General features: G+C 43.8%; 2 protein-coding genes across 3 annotated transcripts; both read left to right on the top strand.

Annotated features, from left to right (window-relative positions):
- Positions 1-417: 417 nt before the first annotated feature.
- On the top strand, positions 418-12,901 carry LOC139576647 (DNA polymerase kappa-like). Of its 2 annotated transcripts, none has more exons than XM_071402948.1 (16): positions 418-1,144; positions 1,341-1,491; positions 1,704-1,823; positions 1,974-2,126; positions 2,574-2,705; positions 2,883-3,039; positions 3,670-3,870; positions 4,174-4,298; positions 4,431-4,597; positions 4,720-4,752; positions 4,864-4,960; positions 5,799-5,970; positions 6,178-7,422; positions 11,649-11,697; positions 11,880-11,960; positions 12,063-12,901. In XM_071402948.1, the coding sequence occupies exons 2-16, from the start codon at positions 1,360-1,362 to the stop codon at positions 12,064-12,066; spliced, it is 2,868 nt and encodes a 955-aa protein (XP_071259049.1). In that variant the 5' UTR covers positions 418-1,144; positions 1,341-1,359; the 3' UTR covers positions 12,067-12,901. The 2 variants fall into 2 exon arrangements, with proteins under 2 accessions (XP_071259049.1, XP_071259050.1); XM_071402949.1 differs by having other exon boundaries at positions 11,880-11,974.
- Positions 12,902-14,645: 1,744 nt separating this feature from the next.
- ankdd1b (ankyrin repeat and death domain containing 1B) lies at positions 14,646-21,567 on the top strand. Its single transcript, XM_071402947.1, has 15 exons — positions 14,646-15,063; positions 15,805-15,905; positions 16,286-16,384; positions 16,556-16,654; positions 16,897-17,001; positions 17,131-17,235; positions 17,351-17,449; positions 17,583-17,681; positions 17,822-17,920; positions 18,071-18,169; positions 18,421-18,519; positions 18,621-18,716; positions 19,232-19,433; positions 19,700-19,831; positions 19,925-21,567. The coding sequence occupies exons 1-15, from the start codon at positions 14,889-14,891 to the stop codon at positions 19,978-19,980; spliced, it is 1,665 nt and encodes a 554-aa protein (XP_071259048.1). The 5' UTR covers positions 14,646-14,888; the 3' UTR covers positions 19,981-21,567.
- The last annotated feature ends 20 nt before the right edge of the window (positions 21,568-21,587 follow it).

Raw genomic sequence — 21,587 nt, 5'->3', positions numbered from 1 at the left:
TTACGAACTGACTTGTTGGAAAGGTGGCATCCAGTGGAGGCTGCTGAGGGGATGACGGCTCATAATAATGGCTGGAAAGGAATCAAACACATGGAAACCGAATGTTTGTCTATGGAGATTGTATGGCTGTGTGCTCGATTTTATACACCTGTCAGCAACGGGTGTGGCTGAAATAGCTGAATCTACTAATTTGAAGGGGTGTCCACATACTTTTGTATATATAGTGTATGATAAACAGAGTAGCAGTAGCGTATATGATGATTGTATGTGAGTAGTCAGTAGAAATGTATGTGCGAGCAAATTATGGTGTTAGTGTGTTGGAGTATCCATGTGCGTAGTTTGTAGGGCCCTGTGAGTGTGCATAGAGACTATGCAAACAAGAATAAAATAGAAAAAATGTAGGGCTTCTGTGAGTGCAAGGGCAGCGCCATTGTGGCCATCTCCATTTTGAAGTAGTCCATTTTCTTCTTACTACTTCTATGAGTTGGTTAACAAACAAAATTGTGCTTACTGCCACCTGGAATGTGTTGTTTGAAAAAGTATCACTGTTGGTGATTTACTGCTACTTGCAGTTCTGGAATGTTTGCTCACAAGTATAATTCATTGGCTGATCCCTCCTGCTGACCTGGATGGAATTATGTGATCATTCCTTAACCCATAGGAAGTCTCACTCGGTTGACTTACTTCAAAATGGGGAAAGTCCTCAACGACGTTGCTCATGCATAAATTGGCTTTTGGGCACTAGAGTCCTCTATACATCTCTATGGGGACGACACAAACCTTGGACTCGGCCTGTGGTTGTTAGGTCAGAGGTGGTAGAGAAAGGAAGATAATTCCTCCATTATCTCTGGTTAGGACATCGCCGCTATGCAGAAACTGTTCAAAATACCTGAAACAGATTGTGATATTTGATTGTTTTAATAAATTAATGGATTAATATCACGTTATTCATAAATCAACAACATTTCAACACCTGTTAAAAGTTTGTCGCTGAATTTGTTTCTTGAAGGTTTTGTTTATATGCGCGTTGCGTGGTCTACATCCGTAAACAAGGAAACTGCACCTCCCCCTAAATGACGTAGAGTGCGGAAGCAAATTCAGAACTCAAGCCTGAAGAGGCATAGGCAAAGAATATACTTTTACCGTAAACAAACAAAATTATTATTCTTGCCATGGATAGTTAGAAACTAGTATTACTAACTGTTTAGATTATTTTACATTGTGGAACCAACTTGTATGGATGAATACATATTTTGCTAGCTAGCTTGTTAGCTAGCAAGCTAGTTAACTTACCATAATACTTCTTAGCAAATTTTGTTTGGTTTATGTATTCAATGCAGGGTCTCACTTGAAGGAAGTATGGCGACAGGGGGGACCTCCTCTTCCAGTGGGGATGGCTTCCTCTCAAGAATGGCCCTCAATGACAACAAGGCTGGAATGGAGGGCCTTAACAGGGACAAGATAAACAAGATCATCATGGATTCCTCCAAGGTACAGTACAGGTTGAGAACTTCTGTCTGTTTATCCAAACACCCAAATGAACACCCTAGACTTTGAGTCAATACCCTAGCTAGTTACCTTACTCTAATGGCACAGGAACTGACAAACCCACGTGTGTTGAGGTCCAGTGGGTTCTCTTCTCACAGTGTTCCATGACCTGTTACTGGAGGTCACCCACCTCTCTGTTTCCCTCTCTTCTGCAGGGCTCCAGGTTCTATGAGAACGAGCTGAAGAAGGAACAGCAGGTGAACCAGCGCATTGAGAGGATGATGTTGCAGAAAGCACACATCACTGAGCAACAGCTGACCAAAGCGCAAGCACAGGTACAGGGCTATACACACACACACCTACACAAATAAGTATTATGTGACCTCTAACACACAGATACAGTAGGTTTACAGTATAACTTCTACAGTATATATTTCTGTGTTATAATTTGTTTGAAGCTGTCACCTCTGAACGTCTTGTTGTAGGTGGAGAAGATTACCTCTGACCTGGAGAGGGGTCGTGACCTGAGCCGTGTGATCGTACATGTGGATATGGATGCCTTCTATGCTGCGGTGGAGACGAGAGACTGTCCTGACCTGATGGACAAACCCATGGCCGTGGGCTCCATGAGCATGTTGGTGAGATTCCATACGCCATGAACAGGACTGTTCATTTGCTAGAAACGTATATATTGACCAACAGCCTCAGAAGCCAAGGCTTCTCGTGAAAGAGACAGGATTTAGAAGGCTGGCCACGCAAGACTATGACCAACAAGACCCGCTAGAGACAAATCATGTAGATGAGTGTAGTGGTTGTTTTGTTTGATTGTCATTCATTCGTCATACCAATTGTCTCCAGTTATCATGTGATGTCAAAATAAGAAAGCCAAGTCTGTTAAATTTCTCATCATTGCTACCCAGAGGGAGGATCATATCCTGGGATCTTTCTCCTTCACATATGAACTGGTTTATAGTCTTCTAACTGGATCTGAAAGATGTCCTTTTATTGCACTACAACACATATCCCATATTGAACCCCAGGTTATTTATCTCTACAAATGTATGTGTTTTGTCCACTCTCCTCAGTCGACATCCAACTACCATGCCAGGAAGTTTGGGGTTCGTGCCGCCATGCCTGGCTTCATCGCAAAGAAGCTCTGCCCAAACCTGGTTATTGTTCCAACCAACTTTGACAAATACAGAGCAGTGAGCGCTGAAGTAAGGATTTGACACACACACACACACACACACACACACACACACACACACACACACACACACACACACACACACACACACACACACACACACACACACACACACACACACACACTGTATATATAAATCCTCCCCAAAGAGACATATGAGTCCCTAATCATCCTAAATCTCTGCTAGGTCCGGGAGGTCTTTGCAGACTATGACCCTCACTTCCTGCCCATGAGTCTCGACGAAGCATACCTGGACATCAGTGACCACCTTGAGCAGAGGAGAGGCTGGCCAGAGGCCCTCCGTACCCACCGTCTCCACATCAACAACACTGGGACAGCTAGAGGTAGCTAGATCCATGTCAGTGCTAGGTCAGATGTCTAAACACAGTGGATTACTATGTCATAACTGAGAGTTATGGTCGTTTGTTACACTGTTGGATAGCTTTTTAAAAACCAATATTGCAGTTGTGGTTTACGGACTGTGATAAAGTTGTCATTTGTAAGACAACTTTGAGAGTAGACTGTAAGTAGTTTAGATGTAGAATAAGGCAGCTACATGTTATATGGAAGATGTAACAAAAGGAGAGAGGGTTACTAAGAGCTTAATAGCAAAAGCCTCATGTCATTCTTCCTCTATTTCCTGCCTGACAGAGAAAGTGAATTAGAAGGGATTAGAACTATGTCTGTGTATTCTGTCTCTTTCTCTTATCTAGTTCACTTTTGCCACCTGTCAAGCGTAAAGAGGGACAAGGGGAGCAGACGATAAGAGACATGGATACTCTTCTGTGAATCATCTCTCATTATCTCACACCTTCTCTCCTTGTCTATCTCTCTCTCTCTCTCTCTCTCTCTCTCTCTCTCTCTCTCTCTCTCTCTCTCTCTCTCTCTCTCTCTCTCTCTCTCTCTCTCTCTCTCTCTCTCTCTCTCTCTCTCTCTCTCTCTCTCTCTCTCTCTCTCTCTCTCTCTCTCTCTAGTTGATGACCATGGTGATCTACAAGAGACAGTAGAGGTAGAGGGTTTGTCTCCTGTCCTGTTTGAGAACAGCCCCAGCTCCTCCCCCTGTCTGCAGGATGCTGCTGGGGGAGAGGTGGAAGTGTTTGGGACCTGTACCGAGGAGGCGGTAAGAGAGATGCGCTTCCGCATCGAGCAGAAGACCTCACTAACTGCCAGCGCAGGTGAGAGAGACGCTGTGTGTTCATGTTCCTTGGAGGACACATTGGATGAGTCCCAAATGGCACCCTATTTTCTATTCACTATTTTTGACCAGAGCCCATAGAGAATAGGGTGCCTTTTTGGACATACCTCAGAGTTACATTGTTAGTTGTGTTAAAATACCTCAGGGAATATTTGATATGTTACAATCCCAGGCTAACTTTATCATCATATTCTGTGTATAGTTACATCAAGCATGTATGTATGTGTGTGTGTATATAGACATATAGATATAATTTCCCCCCCCCCCATTTTTTTCCTTCTAGGCATTGCCCCAAACATGATGCTGGCCAAGGTGTGTAGTGATAAGAACAAACCCAACGGCCAGTACAGACTCCCCTCTAACCGACAGGCTGTCATAGACTTCATACAGGACCTGCCAGTCCGGAAGGTAGGCTGTAGTACGCCTACCCTTAAACCTAGACAGCCTATTTTAAGGTATGCATTCTCTAGGTGATTGTTTATGGAACATGTTGCTGGCTGATGACTTACAAATACAGATGATGGTCTTTTGGTGTGCCAGGTCTCAGGCATTGGGAAGGTGACAGAGAAGATGCTGGGAGCTCTAGGTATCACCAGCTGTTCCCATCTTGGCCAGGAGATGACGCTGCTGACCCTGCTGTTCTCTGAGACGTCTTGGCATCACTTCCTCCACATCTCCATGGGCCTGGGCTCCACACTTATCGAGAGGTGCTGGCGGGCAACCAGAGGGGGGTGGGCAGGGAGGAGAGGGGTAACTATACAGAAAATTCATCTGTAAAATGAGTTCAAGTCATCTGACTGAGTCTGTCTGTTTTTGTATTTACTTACAGGGACGGAGAGAGAAAAAGCATGAGTACAGAGAGGTGGTTGTTTTTCTTTTCTGGCAACATATATGTGAAATACATAGATAAATAATGGTACTCGAACGCTCCCCATATCCAACATGTTTTTCTATCTCCCTCATTCTCTGTTAGGACTTTTGGAGAGATGAGTGCATTAGAGGAGCAGTTCTCTCTGTGCAGGGAGCTGTGCCAAGACCTGGCTCAGGACCTGCAGAAGGAGGCGCTCAAGGTACTCTACAGCACAGCTCAGTTGATTACAGTACACTATTAGTAATAGTATAGGTCATTACTAGAATATATTGCAGTTGTATAGCACATTTATATTCTTAAACAGTATATTCTTAAACTCAAATTCACTGTCTGATAACCTATTGGATTCATAGTAAAAAAAAAAAAAAGTTGTATTTGTATATGTTTGAAATCGAACTCCGGTATTTGGCTTTTTGTGGCTATTGTGTGAAATGCAGAGGCGTTCGACAGTACATAACACATGGAACTGTTTGTTATGGCCGGTGTGTTAGTATTCAGCACCATTGTGAACAGCCATTGCCTGACTGCCTGCCTCTTGCTCTGTGCATTGAGATTGCCTCAGATGACTCTTTCCTCTGGGGAAGAGAGAGCAGAAAAGGGTTCTTGAACAGAAAGGATATTTCCATAGAGAGGGTATTTTGGGGTCTTAAAACATTTCAGCGCTAGTGTTGGCTCCCAGACTCAATCTGTCTCTAACCAGCATCTCACAATTACCAGAGCGTCTGTTCCCATCCCAATCGATAGAGAGAGCTGGCTTGGCACGGCCATCACCCGCTGACTGAGCCCTAATATGCTTTTGATACCTGGAGGAAATGGAGAGCCATTATGGAGACCACCAGGGACCAGTGTGAGCCTCAGCCTGCCTGGGGAATAGGCTGCTTGGGAATGACCATCACTCTCCCAGAAAAATGCCTTTGACCCTTCTTCACTTAGTGTCATCTATCAGTCAATGTCTGTTCTGTCCTTTTGACTCCTTCCCCAGGTCCAACCAGATTTAATCTGTGCTTCACCCTTTAATTTGCTCTGTGTTCTTCCAGGGCAAGACGGTGACGTTGAAGCTGAAAAATGTCAACTTTGAGGTGAAAACCAGAGCGTGGACGTTGCCGTGTGCTGTTGCTACGACGGAAGAGCTCTTTGCTGTCGCTAAGGACTTGCTGAAGACTGAGATCGACAACGTCAGCCCCCAGCCACTGAGACTGAGGCTTATGGGTAATCTTACTTTACCTTCTCCCGCCGGTTTAAATGTGGTGTCCCATTGGCAAGAAAATACATTAATATCACCTTTCATATATGTTGTATATAACAATAATATATGAAGTACATTCTACTGATTCTGTTAATAATTCATATATTTGAACTTGAAGCTTGAATAAAACAATTGACTGCAGTTTTAAATCAACGCTTACGTGTCTGCAGGCGTTCGGGTTTCCAGTTTCGCCAGCGCTGACGACAAGAAACCCCTGCAGAAAAGCATTGTGGGATTTCTCCATAAAAAACAGACTGACTCTAGTAGCACCTCCCAGATCTCCTTCCAGAAGCCTGTGAAAGAGCATCCACCTAAGCCTCCAGGCCAGACCCAGCCCTCTGCCTGCCCTTCCCTGGTACAGCAGAGACAGGGGCAGGAGGGTCACGCCTGGGTACCCAGCCGGGGAGGGGTGGAGGTGGGCAGGACTGGGGAGAACCAGCAGTCCTTCTTGCAGAGAGCTCACGCCCAGAGGCTGCGGCTGCAAGCTGAGAGAGAGGACCCACCAGAGAAGGGAGATTGGAATGGCTTCGAGACCAGACGGGGCCCAGCCTCATCGACCACCAACCCCAAAGGGACACAGACACACACTCCGAAGAATACAAATATATCAGCAGAGACACACATCTCTATGAGTGCATTGACAGCTTCGGACAAAATGACACATGAACTTACAGCTCATGCATCTACTTCATCATGCTGTTCAACAGAGCCAAGGACAGACAGTCTGACCTGCCCTGTATGCTTCAGGGAGGTGAACACCACAGAGCTGACAGTCTTCAACAGACACGTTGACCAGTGTCTCAGTGGGGTTACTATGGGGCAAAACAACCACACAGACACAGAACTAGAGAGAGGCCCCAGTGTCTGTGAGGAGGAGGTGGAGAAAGAGATAACTGGATGGAAGAGGGAGGAGGGGGCGATGGAGAAAGGTAGGGAGCTGCTCAGTAGGTGCATGTTCGACTCAGTGGGCCTTCAATTAGACTCAAGTGCAGGTGATCATACAGAGTCCACTACAGGTTTACTTCTATATGAGACTAGTATAGCTAATATTTCACTAAGCACTGTGGGCCTGAACCCTGTCTGCCTTGACACTTGTCCAAATGGAGATGTATCTATACATAGAGGTACAGACCCTAACACCCTGAAGGTTTCATCTCAAAGTGACCCTCATGTTCGGGTTTGTCTGTTGTCCCCCGGTGGCCCTCTTCCAATGACTACGCCCAAGCCTGAGTCACGTGACCACAGAGGCCCCGCCCTCACCTGTCCAGTGTGTCAGGAGACCCAGGACACCAATGACCTCACCCTTTTTAACCGACACGTTGACCTCTGTCTGAACCAGGAAGTCCTGCATGAGCTTGGGGGACTGACATCTGTGGACCGCACCACCCACACTTCACCACCTGCTGCCCACAAAGGTCCGTGTTTCAGAGATTTTTTATTTACTGAATGATCATGCATTACTGCCATTGTCATTCAAATAGACCAGGGACTTCTCCACTCGGTTTTTCTATGTGCTGCCACTACCAGTCTCATCCCCAGTGCTTGCATGGGTCCTGTTTCTGCCTCTTCCTACTCAATATGTAATCCAGGAGATTGTAAATTGAGGTTATATATTGAGTAAAACTCAGTTTTTTTCTAGATCAAAAAGAGGTGTGTCGGGGGCATAGAGAAAAAATTGTTGTTTTACAGGAAATGTTGCAACGTGAAAGCAAGTTTTCTGCAATTCTACACATTTTGCCATGCCTAATTGTGAAATTTAGCAACATGGTAAAGGCCCAAGGGCCACACCCTCTCATGCAATACCATGCCAATTGGCCACATGGTGGGCCTAGAACAAGCGATTGAAAATGCTAGCTTTGAAAGGTCAGCCCCCCGCACCCTGTGATCTTATGCTCAAACATAATTTTTTTTAATCAATGGGTACCCAAACCGGGGCCCCTGGTCATGTGCCCTGCGTGCTCGGTTGGTAATCCAGCCATGCAAAAAATACTCATAAATTAGAATTTTCGATTCTTCCTGAATGTCTAGCTTTTATTTAGGATATATATATTTGTATTTTTTTATTCATAATTATTGGCACCCTTGATAAAGATGAGCAAAAAAGACTGTATAAAATAAATAATACAAATACTGAGCTATATTTTATGCAGGAAAGTTGGGAAAAGCTGGTTTTCAGTACTCCACCACCCTCCCCTTGTGAGGATAACGACCCTGAGCCTTTTTCTAAAATGTTTTATGAGATTGGAGAACACATTGGGAGGAATCTTAGACCATTCCTCCATACAGAATCTTTCCAGATCCTTGATATCCTTAGTCTGCGCTTATGGACGGCCATTTTCAATTTAACCACAGGTTTTCAATGGGGTTCAATTCCAGAGACGGAGAAGGTCATTGCAAAATGTTGATTTTGTGGTCAATTAACCTATGGATTTTGACGTGTGCTTGGAGTTATTGTCTTGCTGGAAGATCCACTTGCAGCAAATGTCAGCCTCCTGGCAGAGGCAACATGGTTTTTGGCTAAAATGTCCTAGTACTTGGTCAATTTTATGATGCCGTTGACCTTACCAAGGGCCCCAGGACCAGTGGAAGCAAAGTAGCCCCATAACATCAAAGATCTACTACCATACTTTACCGTAGGTATGAAGTACTTTGTCTCCATACAGTATGCTTCTGTTTTTCGACACCAAACCCACCACTGGTGTGTGTGGCCAAAGAGCTCCATCTTCATGTCATCTGACCATAGCACCGCCTTGACTTTGATAAACGGCATTGGCACTTGGATTGGAACCGTTTCTACGGTCAGATAACATGAAAATATAGGTATTTTATGTCAAAACCTGGTTGCCTCTGCCAGGAAGCTGACACTTCAAGTGGATCTTCCAGCAAGACAATAACCCCAAGCACTAATCAAAATCCACAAAAATCTACATTTTGCAATGGCCATCTCAGTCTCTGGACTTGAACCCCATTGTAAATCTGTGGTTTGAATTGAAGAGGGTAGTCCATAAGAGAAGACGAAGAATAAAAGATCCGTCCCAACGTGTTCTACAATCTCATAAAACATTTTAGAAAAAGGCTTAGTGTCGTTATCCTCGAAAGGGGAGGGTGCTGGAGTACTGAAAACAGGAGAGGGTGCTGGAGTACTGAAAACAGGAGAGGGTGCTGGAGTACTGAAAACAGGAGAGGGTGCTGGAGTACTGAAAACAGGAGAGGGTGCTGGAGTACTGAAAACAGGAGAGGGTGCTGGAGTACTGAAAACAGGAGAGGGTGCTGGAGTACTGAAAACAGGAGAGGGTGCTGGAGTACTGAAAACAGGAGAGGGTGCTGGAGTACTGAAAACAGGAGAGGGGGCTGGAGTACTGAAAACAGGGGAGGGTGCTGGAGTACTGAAAACAGGAGAGGGTGCTGGAGTACTGAAAACAGGAGAGGGTGCTGGAGTACTGAAAACAGGAGAGGGTGCTGGAGTACTGAAAACAGGAGAGGGTGCTGGAGTACTGAAAACAGGAGAGGGGGCTGGAGTACTGAAAACAGGGGAGGGTGCTGGAGTACTGAAAACAGGGGAGGGGCTGGAGTACTGAAAACAGGGGAGGGGCTGGAGTACTGAAAACAGGGGAGGGGCTGGAGTACTGAAAACAGGGGAGGGGCTGGAGTACTGAAAACAGGGGAGGGGCTAGAGTACTGAAAACAGGGTTGCAGTCTTTTTTGCTCATCTTTATCAAGGGTGCCAATAATTATGGACATGACTGTAGGTCAGTTATTTTTTCTACATACTTCCTGTCTGGTTTTATTCATTTAGGTTAACACTGAAAGCTATTTTCCATCCTAAAAATGAATTACACTGTCCTGAAGTCTTATGGTTAAAACTAGAAGGATTTGTTTGGTCAGTGTGAGGCCAGTGCTGGCGTTGTATTGATTCCCTTTGAGAGAAAGAAGACATCTCATTTCACCCTGTGGGGGCTCCCCTTCCCTGCTCTCTGCCACTGGTAAATCCCTTCTTCACCCATTTAATCCTGACAATGGAAAGACTGTCTCTCCCAGTTTCTCCTTATCCTCTCTAGGGTACGTGAGATGCTAAGGTCCCAACTGACCAACATCCAGTGACAGTGCAGGGCGCCAAATTCAAACAACAGAAATCTCATAATTAAAATTCCTCAAACATACAAGTCAAAATTATACACCATTTTAAAGATAAACTTCTTGTTAATCCAACCACAGTGTCCGTTTTCAAAAGGTATTTACGGTGAAAGCATACCATGCAATTATGTTAGGTCAGCGCCTAGTCACACAAAAACATACAGCCATTTTCCAGCCAAAGAGAGGAGTCACAAAAAGCAGAAATAGAGATAAAATTAATCACTAACCTTTGATAATCTTCATCAGATGGCACTCATAGGACTTCATGTTACACAATACATGTATGTTTTGTTCGATAAAGTTCATATTTATATCCAAAAATCTCAGTTTACATTGGCGCGTTATGTTCATTAATGTTTTGCCTCCAAAACATCCAGTGATTTTGCAGAGAGCCACATCAATTTACAGGAATACTCATCATAAAAGTTGATGAAAGATACAAGTTTTATGCATAGGATTAAAGATAAACTTCTCCTTAATGCAAACGCTGTGTCAGATTTCAAAAAAGCTTTACGGCAAAAGCACACCATGCCATAATCTGAGTACAGCGCTAAGCCACCAAAACAAGCCATACAGATACCCGCCATGTTGTGGAGTCAACAAAAGTCAGAAATAGCATTATAAATATTCACTTACCTTTGATGATCTTCATCGGAATGCACTCCCAGGAATCCCAGTTCCACAATAAATGTTTGTTTTGTTCGATAAAGTCCATATTTATGTCCAAATACCTCCTTTTTGTTCGCACGTTTAGTTCACTATTACAAGTGCACTAGGCGCAGGCACTAAGTTCAGACGAAAAGTCAAAATAGTTCCATTACAGTTCGTAGAAACATGTCAAACGATGTAAATAATCAATCTTTAGGATGTTTTTATGATAAATCTTCAATAATATTCCAACCGGACAATTCCTTTGTCTTTAGAAATGAAAGGGAACGGAGCTCGTGCTCACGGCTGCGCGCGTGACTAAACTAATGGCTTTCAGCCAGACCCCTGGTTCAAACAGCTCTTATTTCCCCCCCCCTTCACAGTAGAAGCCTGAAACAACGTTCTAAAGACTGTTGACATCTAGTGGAAGCCTTAGGAAGTGCAATCTGACCCCATTTACACTGTATATTTGATAGGCGTTCACTTGAAAAACTACAAACCTCAGATTTCCCACTTCCTGATTGGATTTTTCTCAGGTTTTCGCCTGCCATATGAGTTTTGTTATACTCACAGACATCATTCAAACAGTTTTAGAAACGTCAGAGTGTTTTCTATCCAAATCTACTAATAATATGCATATCCTAGCTTCTGGGCCTGAGTAGCAGGCAGTTTACTCTGGGCACGCTTTTCATCCAAACGTGAAAATACTGCCCCCTACCCCAAAGAAGTTAACTATCCTGCCTGGGAGATTAGCCTTTATAGCTTTGAAATTAACACAAATGACTTGCCGGACATAGACAGTCGTCATTTTGGTTTTAGCGGAAGAATCTGATGGAGTTTTTCGTGTTTCCCTCCACAGAGAGAGAGCAGCCCCTGCAGAGAGCGCCGCAGAAAGGCAAGAGCAAAAGGTATGACTACATCTCCTTACACACATAAAAGAGAGAGATTAGTTTGAAAGTCAGCACATTCACAAAGGAGTTGTGAATGCATGTTGTGTGGTAGGTCAAAATAAGATGGTTGCAGATACTGGTGCAGACAGTGAGAATCCCGCAGTAAAATGTGCTGTGTTTTTATTCTGCTACACTTCCAGGAGAGGCTTGTCTCCCACACCCCCCTCTAAGAAGGCCAAAGCCCTGGGCCCAGCTTGGAACACCATTGACAAGTTCTTCAGGTGATGCAGCTTAGGTGACAACACACACTACTCCCAGACGATCCTGTGTATGAAGTATTATGCTCAGACAGTGATAATGACTGACTGTTACCTTGATCTCAGGTGAATGGAGTGCTGGTGACCTTACTAGCAACCATCCCTACCTACCTAGTACTTCTTGGATTGCTGGGAATTTGGATTGCTTACTCAAGCATTGAAGATGCACTTCTTTCAAAATAAATACATTTTTCTCTTGTGCAGTTTTTTTAAGTCATAATGGTCATAAGTTAGCAGGCAGAACTTTTGCAGGGGTGTTAGTGAAGGTAGTTGATGCAAACTAACCACTTGCAAAATGCACACATTAAAAATAACCTCTGATCTACATCTTGCCAGCTACTATTTTGTATTTATTCAAGCGGATAAGGTAGTGACATAGTTCCTCTATGCCAAACTGACGTTCTATTATGTACAGAGGTGTTAAGCCGACCATTGAAACCACAGGCGGCTGGTGGCACCTTAATTGGGGTGGATGAGCTCATAGTAATCGCTGGAAGAGAATCAATGGAATGGTGGTCAAACACATGGTTTTCATGTATTTGATACCATTCCATTTACGCCATTCCAGCCATTATTATGAGCCGTCCTCCTGTGAAACGTTGTAGGAGGCAACCCTGGTGTCTATAGTGACTACTACCTTCTGCTGAAGGAGTGAACTCTGTGTTTTTGCATCTTGTGTTGCACCGTTTTAAATGTAATGAATAATAAGCATCAATAGAGTTGATCCTCAGTCTTTTAAACACGTGTATGTGGAGAAGAGGGTTGTGAATAGAATACCAGTATGAGATGGTGTATTTTTGCATAAGATAACTTAAATATAGGCTATATTATTGTATTCAAATTTCATATGCTATTTTTCTTATGGAAAATAAAACTTGCCACCACTGTAAATGTGGCTCAATTAATTATTATCCTTGTGTCATTGTGTTGAGCATTTAATGTGTACAGTACAAATGAGGCTATTACGATAGAATCGTCTATCGATGAAGATTGACAGCCATCGTCAATGGTGACAACATCGTGATGTGACAGACGATGGTTTAGCCTATTTGAACTTGACTGACGCCACACAGAATGCCTAGAACGGAGTCGGTCAGGGCAGCAGACGAGGGACATTCCCAGTAATCTATCTTCCTATTTGCTATAGCCTATTTCAGCGCAAAATGTCCAGTCAGAAAATATCCTCGCTCTCGCTCTGTCAGATACATGGGCCTCATAGTCTACACCTATTCATTAACTATATTGTGTCTAGCTGTTTTAAAAAACGTAGGCTATATTCCCTTGTCTCTCCATTCGATATGACTGAGTTTGGGATATAATATGCTTTCATCATTTTATGCATGCATTCTCTCCCGATCAAACAATGAATTCATCTGAGTTCCATCTCAAAAAGTTGTTTGAATGGCCTACAAATGTAGGGTAGCCATGGGACTAATAATGAGAGCGAACAAACAATATCAATGGCCTATAGAAAAATATAATTACAAGTTTAATCAAGTTCAAGCTTATTAATTAAGAAACATTATCCATCTGGTCAGAAAAATTCATCCATGCGAAGTTAAAACCAAATGGCCTATAATATATCCTACTAGGCCTACCATAACTTTAAAACAAATTCAAGTTCTGAATAGTAGCCTATTTCCCAAATATTCTAATAGCCTGAGAAGGTACTGTTGTCTTAAAGTTGCCACTTTAAAAAATAACAAGAATGAAAGTCTATAGCCATAGGCCTAGGCTAGGCTATTCAGCTTTATGAGATAGAACAAACAATAGCCTATTATGACAGGAGGATGAGGCAAAGCAATTATTATCCAGTTCTGAACAGAGTAGACTGCTTCTATCCAGCTCATGATTTATAACCTAACTCACTATGGTAAGAAAGCCCGTTCCTCATCAGTTGACTGTCACTTTGCTCCATCATGTGCGCGAGACACACACACACACACACACACACACACACACACACACACACACACACACACACACACACACACACACACACACACACACACACACACCTGTTTCGTTCCATACTGAAACTCTAGCACCTTCAAACTCAACTCTGGACCTCGAAGCCAGTTCCACTGCATTTATTTTCATTGTCCCCCTCTAATCAGGGACTGATTTAGACCTGGGACACCAGGTGTATGCAATTCATTATCATGTAGAACAGAAAACCAGCAGGCTCCGGACCTCGTAGTGTAAGAGTTGAATATCCCTGGAGGGGCAGGACCGAGTTTGGGAAACCCTGTTTGGGAAACCCTGTTGGGCGATGTCAGTCTACATCTGGCATCGCCCAACCCTAGCTAGTACAAATCCATTTAAACACACATATGACCTGGACTACTGTTGTAGTTTAGATTGGAGCTTAGATTCATAATAATTTAATGATAGTCTACTTTACAAACATGTAGGCGCTTAGTCACTAATCAAATAGATGAATGACAAGATGGGATTCATGAATCTGCACTCATACAGTTTATTCCAATGTTAGACTGCATGTGCAGGTAGTGCATGACACAATATTGATCATGCACTCAATGTGAAGGGTGTGAGCTTCTAGAGCAAACAGACGTCAGCCCTCCAGCCCAGGAAATGTACATACATTGCTCCATTCCCACACCAATTTGTATTCCTTATGCAGGACGGGCTTCAGTGTATGCTATATCACCAGTATAAGAGAAAGGGTTACCAGACTGTTGTGTATTTGACAGTGCTGAGTTTTCTTCAGGTTCCTCAGTATCTGCTCCAGTTCCTGACCAGACTTTCTGCATTAATTCAGTAATTCTACATGGTTGTTTGGCAAGACAAGTAGAGAAGCAGAGGTTGTATAAAGCAGAGACAGACTGGGATCAAACCCAGGTTCCAGGGAGAAGTCACCAGATATTCACCATGGAGAAAAGGTCCTTGAAGGAGATACAGTCTCTGAAGGAGAGGATGGGGGCACAGCTGAAGGAACTAAACCTGAACCCTAAAACACAAAAAAACTCGAAAAAAGCAGTGAAGGGATTCACAGACTTTATACAGAACAAGGAGACAGACAACAGCTACGATAATAAAGAGATGTGTGAGTACCAGGTTTGTGTGTGTGATTACGCATGCGCGCGTGTGTGTGTGTGTGTGTGTGTGTGTGTGTGTGTGTGTGTGTGTGTGTGTGTGTGTGTGTGTGTGTGTGTGTGTGTGTGTGTGTGTGTGTGTGTGTGTGTGTGTGTGTGTGTGTGTGTGTGTGTGTGTGCGCACCCATATAAATGGGTGAGTGACTGGAAGCCCGTTTAGATTTTTTTTAATGTTTTTATCAAAGTCATCTAACTTAAGTAAACACTGATGACTAAGGTGGTTGGTTAAGGTCCAATTTAAGAATTATAGCCCGAGGAAACAGCCTGGCATTTGCCCTGTTTGACAGGATTGTAAAGTGTGTTCTTGTAATTATGGTATCACATGTTAAGCAACATTGGTGAATATTCATGCTAGCAAATTCTTCTACAGATCAAAGCAAGCAATGAATATCCTTATCCTCTTGATTGTGAGGTGTGTTAGGCATACCCTACAAGCTCTTTGCACACTGGGTGTTCACATCCAGTCAAATCATTACCCGTGACAGATGTATAGGCTCTACAAACACAGAGAAAGAGCTGTGTTTGTATAGGGCACACACACACACACACACATGACTAATTCCACCCTGATACTATTCAAAGTAACTCCTATTTCACACGCTCTGAAGAAGAACATTTTCTCTGAAGAAAAACATGCAAATTGATGTGTTACTTATTGTGAAGCACCTTGTGTCTCTGTTGTGTGTTTGTAGTGTTGGCGCTAGAGAAGGAGTACATTGACGCAGCAAAAATAAATGATGTACAGACCATGAAGCTTCTGGGGAGGGCGGTCAATGTCGACGCAAAGAACTTGGTGAGTCTGTCCTCATATCCATGGAACACCGAAGGTCATATAGGGGGTGCTTATATTTGTCCTGTTTCACCCATGTACAAGTGTGTATTATGAAATGGAAATGTGTTTTTTGCACATCCCACTCCACCTGAGAGTGGGGTCCCAGCCAGGGATGAGCCAATAGTGACCTTGGAGCAATTAGGATTAAGTGCCTCGCTCAAGGGCAGATCAACAGATTTTTGACCTAGTCAGCTCAGGGATTTGAACTAGACACCTTTTTGTTACTGGCCCAACCCCCTAACCGCTAAGCTACCTGCAGCTAGCCACACTGCAGTTAATATCACCATATATTCTGCTCTGTGTCACTTGTTCGATTAACTTGTCCCATGCATTGATCCTAGCATGATCGCACTGCGCTGCACTATGCAGTAGCTGGAAAAAACATAGAGGCCGTCCAAGTACTTCTACAGCGCAGAGCAAATCTCAATCAAGCGGACAAGGTAGGACGACACAACACGATTCCCTTGTTAGTGATGGTGACATTTTAAGCTTGTCATCTTCAACAAACAATCTGACAGGTGGAGAGGTTGGCCATGGTTTGTGAAAATGAAACGGCTCAACTCCCTCTGTCTTTCTCTCTCCCCCTATTTCTTCCATACATACTCACATAGCATGGAGTGACAGCCATCCACCTGGCTGCCTGGTTTGGGAGTGTAACCATCCTGAAGTTGCTTGTGCATGGTGGTGCTGACCCAAGTGTTCAGAATGTGGTAGGGAACCTCTGTTTAAAACATTCTCTCTGCTATTCCAGAAGGCCTTGAGTGTGTCTCAGATATCCCTTTCCTTGTGATGCTGGTCAGACCTAAGTTCTCTGACATCTCAGCCATCTGGGATGTCAATTACAATAATCAACCACCGAGCCAATTTCTACATAGCCATTGGAGAATCCAATATGTCAAATTGTCTTGAGGTGTCATGCATGGAGATGGTGAGTTGTATTGTCTGTTCTCAGGTGGGACTGAACATCATGCACTGTGCTGCCATCAACAACCACACCGACATCGTGACGTTCATTATCTACGACTTGATGATGAAAGAACTGGACAAAGAGGACCTGGTAATCACATAGACATAGAGTATCAGTAACCATTGCATCCATTTCAAATGTTGGTTGGGCTGCCTTAGTTCAGTAAGCTTACCCCTTTTCTTCCTCTCCTCTTCTCTTCCCCCTCCTTCTCTTTCTCAGTATGGACACAGGGCGTTTGCGTCGGCAGCAGAGCATGGCTCTGTTGAGATGCTGCAGATGTTGATGGAGGAGGCATACAATATGGCCACCATGGAGGAAGACCAGGTGTGTGTGTGTAGGAGGTTGTATGACTGTTTGGCTGTTTCTCCATCTCCCCTTCCTGTTTACTGTGTATCTCTCCTTTCCTCCCACCCTCCTGCTTTTCCTCTTTAATTGCTAGAATGGGGACACACCTTTGCACTTGGCTGCCAGCAATGGCCATTTGGATGCCGTCCAGCTACTGTTGAAGAGCTTTGATACTCGTGATGAAGTCAATAAGGTAGAGTCCCACTGGAAACACTGTCTGGAGCTGTTTGATTGCCAGCATGTTTGACTGTGTTTGCTCAATGCCTACACCATACAGTAGCTGCTTTAGGTCAATAGCTGATCAATGAGTGATGTATCTGGGGCAGCTTGGTGAGACGGCTCTGTACCTGGCTGCTGACGCTGCCCATGAGGACTGTGTCCAGGCTCTGTTGGAGGCAGGCTGTGACCCAAACATTGTCACCATGGTACGCCAGCAAACCACACCAACCACACACTCCAACCAGTCAGTATAATGGTCACCACCAGGCAAAGTTACTAAATCATTAAAGGAAGGATCCCTCCAGACCCAGTTTATTCTACTATAGTACTTTACCACCCCCCATAGGGCCAAAGCAGTGCTCTACACCCTGTCTCAGAGAAGGGCCACACGTCGTTGGTGAAACTCCTGATAGAGAACACGGCCCAGATGGACTTACAAAACCAGGTGAGAGTGAGCATAGAGGATTCGTACTAACTCTTGGTCAAACATGAATGAAGCCAACATGTTATCCTAGTAATTACTCAATAGTAAGTGACCTGACATCAGAGAGAGTTCCTATCTAATGGTCCATGTTGGTTGTGTCTCTGTTGGCAGCACCTCCAGGCTCCTCTCTACCTGGCAGTGAAGAACTGTCACATCCCTGTCATCCACACACTGCTGGAGGCTGGCTGCAACATCAACATCACTGATCACGTATGTACAATGCATGTGCACTCAGTTCTAATGCTATTTTGAAATCATCAGTTGCATCCCAAATGGCACCCTATTCTCTGCCCCATGGGCTCTGGTCAAAGTAGTGCAATATGTAGGGAATAGGGTCCCTTTTGGGATGCAACTAATGATTTAGAGGCATTGTAATGGTTATGGGTTTGAGTTTGGTAATCTGACTCTAGATCTGTGGTTAAGGGCAACTTGTACCTTGAGCTCCTGTCTGTCCTCCTTAGAGGTCCCAGACTGTCCTGCATGTGGCAGCAGAGCTGGCCAGAGTGGACATTGTTGACATGCTTCTGAAAGCTGGGATGGACCTGACCCTCCAGGACAAGGTGGAACATGGACAACCACAAATATGATGTAAACCTGAATTTGACCCCTCTCCTTTTCACTGCAACTTCCCATTCAATGTTTTCTGCTTTGTTTTGAGCAGCAGGGTAAGACAGCACTGGGTGTGGCAGCCCGAGCAGACGAGGTCATCATCGTGGACATGATCATCAAGGCAGAGAGATATTTCACATGGAGGAGGGTAATAGAGGACCATAATGGAAATAAATAACTTAATTGTGTGTTTGTTTATTTTATATAATTGTGAAAGAATGCAGACCGTGTACTGTTATGGGAGTCCTCCCTATTAGTGATATGGCTGTATGTGTTTTTAAATGACACAATTCTGTAAATTTTATCAATCAATGAGACTAATACGTTGCTATAGTCATCTGTTAATCCACGCATTGTAGTGGAGCTGGAAATCAAAGATTACATTCATCACAGATTATTAATTTCCTAACATCACAACTCCAGATGAATCCCTGTAATACCATTAATGCTGGCTGTGAAAAAAATGATTTGTGCTGAAATGCTCGACAACCAATTTCATTGTCAATTTTATAGTGTTTCTTCCAACCTTACCTGACACTCAAAACAAATGGCTCTGGCATTCAATAAGCATGGGCCTGCGTGTGCTTGTCTGTGGACACCGTGCTCAGTGTGTGAAGCTTGTGTCCTTTCTCAGGAGGTGACTTAATGTGATTACCCTTCCAGGCCAACACTGAGCTTAATGAGAACCTTCACAGCCAGTCTCCGCTGACGTTTAAATTAGACCATCGCGCGGAGAGCAAACATGTCCGCGGTACCGCCTGGCACCTGTCCTACCGCCTGCTGGAGCCGGATGACTGGAAGAGGCTGGCGCTGCACTGGCACTTCACCGAGCAGCAGGTTGCTGCCATCGAGGAGCAGTGGACAGGTGACACAACCCAGTGTAGCCCAGGGAGTAATCATTCACAGGAATATCAGAAAATAACTCATTGATTATAAATACAAAATGTAAAGATCTGGCAAGAGGGATTCTAAAGTATTGTTCAGTAGTTACTTGGCATTGTGTCCCAAAACCAAGCCACTTAATAAGGAAAGCTTCTACACTAGCTTTATTTTATTAATGTATCCCTTATTTTACCAGGTAAGTGGACTGAGAACACATTCTCATTTAGTCTGTTCACTGCTTGTGTGTAGGGAAGCGGAGCTACCAGGACCATGGGAACAGGATGCTGTTGATCTGGCTCCATGGGTCAGAGCTGGCCCAGTTGAATCCAGCTAAAGAGCTGCACCAGGGCCTGCTTGCCATAGACAAAAAGACCGTAGCAGGTATAGTGTATCCATTACCTCATAGAAAAAAATATTACATTCATGTTCAAGTCATAACAGAGAATTATAGATGGCTGTTTGGTTGTTTTGCAGATAAAATACGAATAGACACAGAGGACGGAGACATGAAGAAATGCATCCTTTCATAAAGGGTGGTGAAAGTGTCAACATCTACAGACAGACATACATGCAGTCAACCAGATTCTATATTTTCCCAAATGAGAGCATTTGTGTGGTTCTTTTTCAATGGATCTACAGTAGTACACATTTCCATGTACCGTTGGAAGTCAGAAGTTTACATACACTTAGGTTGGAGTCATTAAAACTCGTTTTTCAACCACTCTACAAATTTCTTGTTAACAAACTATAGTTTTGGCAAGTCAGTTAGGACATCTACTTTGTGCATGACAGAAGTAATTTTTCCAACAATTGTTTACAGTCAGATTATTTCACTGTATCACAATTCCAGTGGGTCAGAAGTTTACATACACTAAGTTGACTGTGCCCTTAAACAGCTTGAAAAATTCCAGAAAACGATGTCATGGCTTTAGAAGCTTCTGATAGGCTAATTGACATCATTTGAGTCAATTGGAGGTGTACCTGTGGATGTATTTCAAGGCCTACCTTCAAACTCAGTGCCTCTTTGCTTGACATCATGGGAAAATCAAAAGAAATCAGCTAAGACCTCAGAAAAAAGTTATAGACCTCCACAAGTCTGGTTCATCCTTGGGAGCAATTTCCAAACACCTGAAGGTACCACGTTCATCTGTACAAACAATAGTACGCAAGTATAAACACCATGGGACCACGCAGCCGTCATACCACTCAGGAAGGAGACGCGTTCTGTCTCCTAGATATGAACGTACTTTGGTGCGAAAAGTGCAAATCAATCCCAGAACAGCAAAGGACCTTGTGAAGATGCTGGAGGAAACAGGTACAAAAGTATCTATATCCACAGTAAAACGAGTCCTATATCGACATAACCTGAAATTCCGCTCAGCAAGAAAGAAGCCACTGCTCCAAAACCTCCGTAAAAAAGCCAGACTATGGTTTGCAATCGCACATGGGAACAAAGATCGTACTTTTTGGAGAAATGTCCTCTGGTCTGATGAAACAAAAATAGAACTGTTTGGCCATAATGACCATCGTTATGTTTGGAGGAAAAAGGGCGAGGCTTGCAAGCCGAAGAACACCATCCCAACCGTGAAGCACAGGGGTGGCAGCATCATGTTGTGAGGGTACTTTGCTGCAGGAGGGACTGGTGCACTTCACAAAATAGATGGCATCATGAGGTAGGAAAAGTATGTGGATATATTGAAGCAACATTTCAAGACATCAGTCAGGAAGTTAAAGCTTGGTCGCAAATGGGTCTTCCAAATGGACAATGATCCCAAGCATACTTCCAAAGTTGTGGCAAAAATGGCTTAAGGACAACAAAGTCAAGGTATTGGAGTGGCCATCACAAAGCCCTGACCTCAATCCTATAGCGCATTTGTGGGCAGAACTGAAAAAGTGTAGGCGAGCAAGGAGGCCTACAGACCTGACTCAGTTACACCAGCTCTGTCAGGAGAAATGGGCCAAAATTCACAGTGGGACGCACGCGTGTGGAAGGCTACCTGAAATGTTTGACCCAAGTTAAACAATTTAAAGGCAATGCTACCAAATACTAATTGAGTGTATGTAAACTTTTGACCCACTGGGAATGTGATGAAAGAAATAAAAGCTGAAATAAATCACTCTATTATTCGGACATTTC

Source organism: Salvelinus alpinus, chromosome 5 (assembly GCF_045679555.1).
Source record: "Salvelinus alpinus chromosome 5, SLU_Salpinus.1, whole genome shotgun sequence".
Lineage (NCBI taxonomy): Eukaryota > Metazoa > Chordata > Actinopteri > Salmoniformes > Salmonidae > Salvelinus > Salvelinus alpinus.
Note: the sequence above shows the minus strand (reverse complement) of the source record. Positions and strands in the feature narration are given on the sequence as shown.